Here is an 11,463-nt window from a genome sequence, read left to right as displayed (position 1 = left end):
CTGGGAGTTGTAGTTTTGAAACCTCCGGAGGTCCGCAGGTTGAAGACCACTGCGGCCTACGACATCATCCATCCCCCTCTCACCCCCTTTAGTTCTGAGTACTCACCTCCGCTCGGCGCTGGTCCGGTCCTGCAGGGCTGTCCGGTGAGGAGGTGGTCCGGTGGGATAGTGGTTCCGGGCTGCTATCTTCACCGGGGAGGCCTCTTCTAAGCACTTCCGGCCCGGAATAGAGGCGTTGCCTTGACGATGACGCAGAAGTACGTTGGTAATGAACTCACCTCTGCGTCGTCGTCAAGGCAACGTGACTATTCTGAGGCCGGGCCCGAAGCGCTTAGAAGAGGCCTCCCCGGTGAACATAGCAGCCCGGAACCACTATCCCACCGGACCACCTTCTCTCCGGACAGTCCTGCAGGACCGGACCAGCGCCGAGCGGAGGTGAGTACTGTACAGAACTAAAGGGGGTGAGAGGGGGCTGGATGATGTCGTAGGCCGCAGTGGTCTTCAACCTGCGGACCTCCAGAGGTTTCAAAACTACAACTCCCAGCAAGTCCGGACAGCCGATGGCTGCCCGGGCTTGCTGGGAGTTGTAGTTTTGAAACCTCTGGAGGTCCGCAGGTTGAAGACCACTGCGGGTGGAGAGTTCACTCGAGTATAAGCCGAGGGGGGTGTTTTCAGCACGAAAAATTGTGCTGAAAATCTCGGCTTATACTCGAGTATATACGGTAATAAATCTTTCTTTATACATAAAACAATATATATATACTGAGTATACAGATGCAGAGAAATCAAAGTAGAGGGAAAAGAACCGAGGCACAACCCCCTACCTACCAACAACCCCCTATCTACAAACAACCCCCTACCTACCAACAACCCCCTATCTACCAACAACCCCCTACCTACCAACAACCCCCTATCTACAAACAACCCCCTACCTACCAACAACCCCCTATCTACCAACAACCCCCTACCTACCAACAACCCCCTATCTACCAACAACCCCCTACCTACCAACAACCCCCTATCTACCAACAACCCCCTACCTACCAACAACCCCCTATCTACCAACTACTCCCTACCTACCAACAACCCCCTATCTACCAACAACCCCCTACCTACCAACAACCCCCTATCTACCAACAACCCCCTATCTACCAACAACCCCCTATCTACCAACAACCCCCTACCTACCAACAACCCCCTATCTACCAACAACCCCCTATCTACCAACTACCCCCTACCTACCAACAACCCCCTATCTACCAACAACCCCCTATCTACCAACTACCCCCTACCTACCAACAACCCCCTACCTACCAACAACCCCCTATCTACCAACAACCCCCTACCTACCAACAACCCCCTATCTACCAACAACCCCCTACCTACCAACATCCCCCTATCTACCAACATCCCCCTACCTACCAACAACCCCCTACCTACCAACAACCCCCTACCTACCAATAACCCCCTATCTACCAACAACCCCCTACCTACCAACAACCCCCTACCTACCAACAACCCCCTATCTACCAACAACCCCCTATCTACCAACAACCCCCTATCTACCAACAACCCCCTATCTACCAACAACCCCCTACCTACCAACAACCCCCTACCTACCAACAACCCCCTACCTACCAACAACCCCCTACCTACCAACAACCCCCTACCTACCAACAACCCCCTATCTATCAACAACCCCCTATCTACCAACAACCCCCTACCTACCAACAACCCCCTATCTACCAACAACCCCCTATCTACCAACAACCCCCTATCTACCAACAACCCCCTACCTACCAACAACCCCCTATCTACCAACAACCCCCTACCTACCAACAACCCCCTACCTACCAACAACCCCCTATCTACCAACAACCCCACATTTAGGCCACCTGGCTGAAGTGTGCCCAATGTGAAGATCCATTTTAGTTCTCTTCTTTTGAGTAGTCCCTGTCTATCACCACCTCTCCCCAGAGGGGGGACATGGTCGATGACCATGAATCTCAGACCACCCTCCCCATGTGCCGCCTGTGAGAAGTGTTTGGGCACAGGTAGGTCGTCCTTGTGTTTTCTGATGGTAAATCTGTGTTGATTTAATCGCGTCTTCATGTCCCATGTGGTCTCCCCGACATATAAGAGGAATTACAATTTAGAGAAATTAATGGGGTGCTCAGTTCCCAAATTGGGATGTATGAATTTATCCCCTTTTTGCACATATTTACAATTAATGCAGTTTCTGCACGGTAAACGACCCTTCTTCTCTGATATAAAATAGTTTGTCTCTGTCCTTTCTATTGTGACACGTCTGCACGTACCAATTTGTCTCTCAGACTTGTGGCTCTTCTGTACGACATTAATGGGGGTTGTAACAATTCTGGAATGTGTCCCAGACCATGAAAAGAGATGCCAATGTTTTCGTCATATTTTACCTATTTCAGGGGAGGAGTCATTATATGTGCTCACAAAGGCTAGTCTTGCCGTCTGACTTCTGTCAGTCCGTTGTGAGCTGTCAGTCATTACTCTAGCGCGCTGTCTCTGTGTCAGCTGACTTGGGTAACCTCTATCTCTAAAGTTCTCGGTCATTAGGTCTAATGCTCTATGGAGTTTGTCAGAGGTGTCTGTGATCCTCCTTGCCCTCAGCATCTGGCTAAAGGGCAAGGAGTTCACCATCGGTCGGGGGTGGTAACTGTCGTACCTTAAAAGGGTGTTCTGGTCCGTGTCCTTAACAAAAAGATCAGTGGTCAGGCGATCACCTTCCAATGTGACGAGTACGTCAAGAAAACTGATGGAGCTAGTTGAATAAGTCAGGGTGAATTGTATGTCTCTTGTTCTACCATTAAGGTAGGCCGGAAAAGACAAAAGTGTCTTAGTATCTCCTGTCCAAACCAAGAAAATATCATCGATGTATCGCCATCACTTCAGGATAAACCCGGAGTGGTGGGATACATAGACGTGTTGTTCCTCATAAAGATATTTGCATACGTCGGGGGCCACATTACTGCCTATTGCAGTACCCGACGTTGCAAATAAAAAGTACCATCAAAAAGAAAATAGTTGTTCTCAAGCACCAGTAGTAACAATGTGATCACAAAATCAATTTTTTCACCTGTATATTCTGCCTTCTGCAAACAGTCACTGACAGCCTCTACACCCCCATCGTGTTGGATGGAGGTGTAGAGGCTGACCACATTAAATTACGCTATTATAACACCACTGGGTATACTAAGCCCTGAAATTTTTTGCAAAAAATCATTAGTGTCCCTTATATACGACCGTGCATTAACTGAAACGGTCGTAACAATTTGTCAAGAAAAATGGAGATCCGTGAGGTAATGGAATTCCTCCCGCACATGATGGGTCGTCCGGGAGGATTTCTCAGATCTTTATGAACTTTGGGTAACAGGTATAATTGAGGGGTCACCAGAAAGAGTACCTCCAAAAATGTACCCAGATCCTCATCGATAAGATTCCTAGACAGACCATACTCAATAACTCCTTTGATCTTTTTTTCAATATCATTTTGGGATCCCTAGGGAGGCCCTCGTATACAGTACTGTCTTGTAGGTGTCTTGTAGCTTTGATTATTTTATTTTCCCATTCATTTTGATCAGGGGTTGGTGGTTATATCAATCGTACTAGTCCTTAGAAGGGTTATTTTTTTTTGGCCCATTGCAACAGGGCCTTGAGTGTGTGGGTACCTGGGCATTATGTGACTGGAGGGTCCACTGGGAGGTGGAGGGGTGACAAGTAACCAAGTAATTGGGTGAGATGGGACATGGACCCAATGGTGTCTGCCAGTTGTCACAATTGTGCTGGTTGACATGCGCCAACATGGAACCCAGGCTTTGCCAGGCTGTGGTATCACCACTCTGAAGGAATTTATGATACCCTCGGACTATAAAATATTATTCATTATCTTTTTATCATTTTATTTTTTATTGCTTTTGTTTATATAGTATTTATTTCTTTTTTATTTCTTTTTCATGTCATTTTCTTTGATGTGTTCTGTTATTTCATTGAGGCTATTATATCCACGTTTGAGATATCTATCTGTCCATACGTGTGATATACTGGACTCTTTGCGCCTGCGCGGCTGATGCCTTCTGTCGGGACTTAGTCTCGGGTGTTGGTATCCGTTGCGCATGCGCTGGAGACTAGTGACGCGTTGCCATGCCAACGATTACGTCCATGTAGGCGGAAGTTGTCTGGCGGACGTGCTCTGAACACGCCCAGAGACAGCGACAGGAAGTTATACTTTGTTTTGCGCTATGTACGGCGGCTTGGTTCGCCGCGCATGCGCATTCTCTTTGTTTACAAGCCAGAGCTTCCCCTAGTAACTGCTTTGTTCTTAATTTGCACACGGGGTCTGATCTATACAATCGGACACCTATTAAGGTCTTGGTGCACATAGCGCAGTATTTATAGACACTTTGGAATTGATTATGTATTGATTTGTATATTTTCATTATCTTGTTATGATGCATTTGATTAATTTATAAAGATTGATTTTTGTCACATTATATTTGATGTTATGGATTTATTGACACTTATCTTGGTACTTGATGAGAACCCTTATAAATTGTGTGTTGTGCACATTGTATACTGAGCGTGAAAAAGACCAAGGAGCTGGTGGAAACGTTGTTCTGGACGCCCTCACTGTGATGGAATAAACACTTGTTGGGATTTTACTACTCAGTGTTCTGCGGATATTTCCTTTTTTTGCTGACATATGGATCCCTGACCCGGGTCTGGACTCTGCGTGCACCGATCCTTGTTTGCCTAGGGTGCTGCTCTCCTTCTTTTTATATCTATCTATCTATCTATCTCATATCTATCTATCTATCTATCTATCTCTCTCATATCTATCTATCTATCTATCTCATATCTATCTCTCTCATATCTATCTATCTCATATCTATCTATCTCATATCTATCTATCTCATATCTATCTATCTCATATCTATCTATCTCATATCTATCTATCTATATATCTCATATCTATCTATCTCATATCTATCTATCTATCTATCTATCTCATATCTATCTATCTCATATCTATCTCATATCTATCTATCTCATATCTATCTATCTATCTCATATCTATCTATCTCATATCTATCTATCTCATATCTATCTATCTCATATCTATCTATCTATATATCTCATATCTATCTATCTCATATCTATCTATCTATCTATCTATCTCATATCTATCTATCTATCTATCTATCTCATATCTATCTATCTCATATCTATCTATCTCATATCTATCTATCTCATATCTATCTATCTCATATCTATCTATCTCATATCTATCTATCTCATATCTATCTATCTATATATCTCATATCTATCTATCTCATATCTATCTATCTATCTATCTCATATCTATCTATCTATCTATCTATCTCATATCTATCTATCTCATATCTATCTCTCTCATATCTATCTCATATCAATCTATCTCATATCTATCTCATATCTATATATCTCATATCTATCTCATATCTATCTCATATCTATCTATCTATCTATCTCATATCTATCTATCTATCTCATATCTATCTATCTCATATCTATCTCTCTCATATCTATCTATCTCATATCTATCTCATATCTATCTATCTCATATCTATCTATCTCATATCTATCTATCTCATATCTATCTCATATCTATCTATATCATATCTATCTATCTCATATCTATCTCATATCTATCTATCTCATATCTATCTATCTATCTATCTATCTCATATCTATCTATCTCATATCTATCTATCTAATATCTATCTATCTATTTATCTCATATCTATCTCATATCTATCTATCTAATATCTATCTATCTCATATCTATCTATATCATATCTATCTATCTATCTCATATCTATCTCATATCTATCTATCTCATATCTATCTATCTCATATCTATCTATCATCTATTTATCTTATATCTATCTCATATCTATCTATCTTTCTCATATCTATCTCATATCTATCTATCTATATATCTCATATCTATCTATCTCATATCTATCTATCTATTTCATATCTATCTATCTATCTCATATCTATCTATCTATCTATCTCATATCTATCTATCTCATATCTATCTATCTATATATCTCATATCTATCTATCTCATATCTATCTATCTATCTCATATCTATCTATCTATCTCATATCTATCTATCTCATATCTATCTATCTCATATCTATCTATCTATCTATCTCATATCTATCTATCTATCTCATATCTATCTCATATCTATCTATCTATCTCATATCTATCTATCTCATATCTATCTATCTCATATCTATCTCATATCTATCTATCTATCTCATATCTATCTATCTCATATCTATCTATCTCATATCTATCTATCTCATATCTATCTATCTATCTATCTATCTCATATCTATCTATCTATCTCATATCTATCTATCTCATATCTATCTATCTCATATCTATCTATCTATCTCATATCTATCTATCTCATATCTATCTATCTCATATCTATCTATCTATCTATCTCATATCTATCTCATATCTATCTATCTCATATCTATCTATCTCATATCTATCTCATATCTATCTATCTCATATCTATCTATCTCATATCTATCTATCTCATATCTATCTCATATCTATCTATATCATATCTATCTATCTCATATCTATCTCATATCTATCTATCTCATATCTATCTATCTATCTATCTCATATCTATCTATCTCATATCTATCTATCTCATATCTATCTATCTCATATCTATCTATCTATTTATCTCATATCTATCTCATATCTATCTATCTAATATCTATCTATCTCATATCTATCTATGTCATATCTATCTATCTATCTCATATCTATCTCATATCTATCTATCTCATATCTATCTATCTCATATCTATCTATCATCTATTTATCTCATATCTATCTATCTCATATCTATCTATCTATCTATCTATCATCTATTTATCTCATATCTATCTATCTTTCTCATATCTATCTCATATCTATCTATCTATATATCTCATATCTATCTATCTCATATCTATCTATCTATTTCATATCTATCTATCTATCTCATATCTATCTATCTATCTATCTATCTCATATCTATCTATCTCATATCTATCTATCTATATATCTCATATCTATCTATCTATCTATCTATCTATCTCATATCTATCTCATATCTATCTATCTCATATCTATCTATCTCATATCTATCTATCTCATATCTATCTCATATCTATCTATCTATCTCATATCTATCTATCTCATATCTATCTATCTCATATCTATCTATCTATCTATCTCATATCTATCTATCTATCTATCTCATATCTATCTCATATCTATCTATCTATCTCATATCTATCTATCTCATATCTATCTATCTCATATCTATCTCATATCTATCTATCTTTCTCATATCTATCTCATATCTATCTATCTATATATCTCATATCTATCTATCTCATATCTATCTATCTATTTCATATCTATCTATCTATCTCATATCTATCTATCTATCTATCTATCTATCTCATATCTATCTATCTCATATCTATCTATCTATATATCTCATATCTATCTATCTATCTATCTATCTATCTATCTCATATCTATCTCATATCTATCTATCTCATATCTATCTATCTCATATCTATCTATCTCATATCTATCTCATATCTATCTATCTATCTCATATCTATCTATCTCATATCTATCTATCTCATATCTATCTATCTATCTATCTCATATCTATCTATCTATCTCATATCTATCTCATATCTATCTATCTATCTCATATCTATCTATCTCATATCTATCTATCTCATATCTATCTCATATCTATCTATCTATCTCATATCTATCTATCTCATATCTATCTATCTCATATCTATCTATCTCATATCTATCTATCTATCTATCTATCTATCTCATATCTATCTATCTATCTCATATCTATCTATCTCATATCTATCTATCTCATATCTATATATCTCATATCTATCTATCTATCTATCTCATATCTATCTATCTCATATCTATCTCATATCTATCTATCTCATATCTATCTCATATCTATCTCATATCTATCTCATATCTATCTATCTATCTCATATCTATCTATCTCATATCTATCTATCTCATATCTATCTATCTATCTATCTCATATCTATCTATCTCATATCTATCTATCTCATATCTATCTCATATCTATCTATCTCATATCTATCTATCTCATATCTATCTATCTCATATCTATCTCATATCTATCTATCTCATATCTATCTATCTCATATCTATCTCATATCTATCTCATATCTATCTCATATCTATCTATCTCATATCTATCTATCTCATATCTATCTATCTCATATCTATCTATCTCATATCTATCTATCTCATATCTATCTATCTCATATCTATCTATCTCATATCTATCTATCTCATATCTATCTATCTCATATCTATCTCATATCTATCTATCTCATATCTATCTCATAGATCCTCTGTAGATCAGAACGGACTCATCTTCCTGGATATCGCCTCTCTTTGCTATTGCTGATAGTGTGACACGTGGAGGTCAGAGGTCGGCACGTGGAGGTCAGAGGTCGGTATGTGGTGCAATGCTTACTTTGGAGACAGTACACAGTACAGATGTCGGTCCCTGTGATGATCACCAGCAGATAAGACGAGGTCACTCCGCCAATTCCTTCATGTGTCGCAGTAGGAGGAGCCTCAGTCCGGTGTATAAATATAATAACAGATCACGTGTGCGAAAGCGAGCAGCAGGGAGACGGCAGGAGCTGACTACACGGGGTTATTTGTAGTCTGTTACCATGGAGACAAAGAGATCCACATTATTCTCATGGCTGCCTGAGGCGGACTGTAGAGCGCCGACCTCACCGATCACTGTAAGACTTTCCTAACCAGGGGGCCTCCAGCTGTTGCAAAACTACAAATCCCAGCATGCCCGGACAGCCGAAGGCTGTCCGGGCATGCTGGGATTTGTAGTATTGCAACAGCTGGAGTTACCCCGACTGGAAAACAATAAGCAACCGTATGATTGCTGATAATAAACTAACAAAATAAATATTAATTAAAAAAATTCAAACCTCTAAAAACGATGTAAAATAAATTATATATATATATATATATACACACACATATATATACCGTATATATTTCAGAATTAGAATGTAACAAAGGATAATAAATGGGATAATAAATGGGACAATAAATGGGATAATAATAAATGGGATAATAAATGGGATAATAAATGGGATAATAATAAATGGGATAATAAATGGGATAATAAATGGGATAATAAATGGGATAATAAATGGGATAATAAATGGGATAATAAATGGGATAATAAATGGGACAATAAATGGGATAATAAATGGGATAATAAATGGGATAATAATAAATGGGATAATAATAAATGGGATAATAAATGAGATAATAAATGGGATAATAAATGGGACAATAAATGGGATAATAATAAATGGGATAATAAATGGGATAATAAATGGGATAATAAATGGGATAATATATGGGATAATATATGGGATAATAAATGGGATAATAAATGGGATAATAAATGGGATAATAAATGGGATAATAATAAATGGGATAATAAATGGGATAATAAATGGGATAATAAATGGGATAATAAATGGGATAATATATGGGATAATAAATGGGATAATAATAAATGGGATAATAATAAATGGGATAATAAATGAGATAATAAATGGGATAATAAATGGGACAATAAATGGGATAATAATAAATGGGATAATAAATGGGATAATAAATGGGATAATAAATGGGATAATATATGGGATAATATATGGGATAATAAATGGGATAATAAATGGGATAATAAATGGGATAATAATAAATGGGATAATAATAAATGGGATAATAATAAATGGGATAATAAATGGGATAATATATGGGATAATAAATGGGATAAAAAATGGGATAATAATAAATGGGATAATAAATGAGATAATAAATGGGATAATAATAAATGGGATAATAAATGGGATAATAAATGGGATAATATATGGGATAATAAATGGGATAATAAATGGGATAATAAATGGGATAATAAATGGGATGATAATAATAAATGGGATAATAATAAATGGGATAATAAATGGGATAATAATAAATGGGATAATAAATGGGATAATATATGGGATAATAAATGGGATAATAAATGGGATAATAAATGGGATAATAATAAATGGGATAATAAATGGGATAATAAATGAGATAATAATAAATGGGATAATAATAAATGGGATAATAAATGGGATAATAAATGGGATAATATATGGGATAATAAATGGGATAATAAATGGGATAATAAATGGGATAATAAATGGGATAATATATGGGATAATAAATGGGATAATAAATGGGATAATAATAAATGGGATAATAAATGGGATAATAAATGGGATAATAATAAATGGGATAATAAATGGGATAATAATAAATGGGATAATAATAAATGGGATAATAAATGGGATAATAAATGGGATAATAAATGGGATAATAAATGGGATAATAATGCTGCAGACAGGACATATAATGGACTCACAATAACCGCACTAATACTTAGTATAAATGTCGCGTGGATCTGATGTCGCGGAAGGTCCGGACTGATCTCCAGTATGAACCCGGTAACCAGAAGAGTCTGTGGGGGAATATAATGGGGTATACACGTCCATATACACGATGATCTGTGAGATCCTGGGTTATGTAAATAATGGGGTATAATAAGGGGTAATAACAATACCGCCTAACTGTATAACAACAAAGAACACAATGTTCAGTATGAGACCTTCATGTTCTAGTAAACAATAGATATGGAGATTTAGTCTACAATTCTATTAGAAACTATTATAGGAAACGCCACAAAATCAGAGTAGTCACTATTATTATTGATATGAAAGGGAATATTCCGGATTCACCAGGTGCCTCCACATCTCCAGTTTTGCTATATTTAAGCTCAGTGTGTGATGTCATATGTAATACACGTAACTGTCCCTGATCCAGTATCCAGGTCTTATATATTGGTCCAGCAGTGATGTCATGTGTGATGTCATATGTAATACACGTAACTGTCCCTGATCCAGTATCCAGGTCTTATATATTGGTCCAGCAGTGATGTCATGTGTGATGTCATATATAATACACGTAACTGTCCCTGATCCATTATCCAGGTATTATGTATTGGTCCAGCAGTGATGTCATATGTAATACACGTAACTGTCCCTGATCCAGTATCCAGGTCTTATATATTGGTCCAGCAGTGATGTCATGTGTGATGTCATATGTAATACACGTAACTGTCCCTGATCCAGTATCCAGGTCTTATATATTGATCCAGCAGTGATGTCATGTGTAATACACGTAACTGTCCC

General features: G+C 36.7%; 1 protein-coding gene across 1 annotated transcript; it reads left to right on the top strand.

The window, feature by feature from the left end:
- Positions 1–774: 774 nt before the first annotated feature.
- Positions 775–1,464, top strand: LOC130322059 (uncharacterized). Its single transcript, XM_056553060.1, has one exon. It carries the CDS (start codon positions 775–777, stop codon positions 1,462–1,464), a length of 690 nt encoding a protein of 229 aa, XP_056409035.1.
- The last annotated feature ends 9,999 nt before the right edge of the window (positions 1,465–11,463 follow it).

The sequence above is a fragment of the Hyla sarda genome, unplaced genomic scaffold, assembly GCF_029499605.1.
Source record: "Hyla sarda isolate aHylSar1 unplaced genomic scaffold, aHylSar1.hap1 scaffold_2304, whole genome shotgun sequence".
In the NCBI taxonomy this organism is placed as follows: domain Eukaryota; kingdom Metazoa; phylum Chordata; class Amphibia; order Anura; family Hylidae; genus Hyla; species Hyla sarda.
Note: the sequence above shows the minus strand (reverse complement) of the source record. Positions and strands in the feature narration are given on the sequence as shown.

Coding starts and splice junctions, on each gene's coding strand:
- LOC130322059 (XM_056553060.1), top strand. CDS start 775: ATGCAGAGAAATCAAAGTAGAGGGAAAAGAACCGAGGCACAACCCCCT.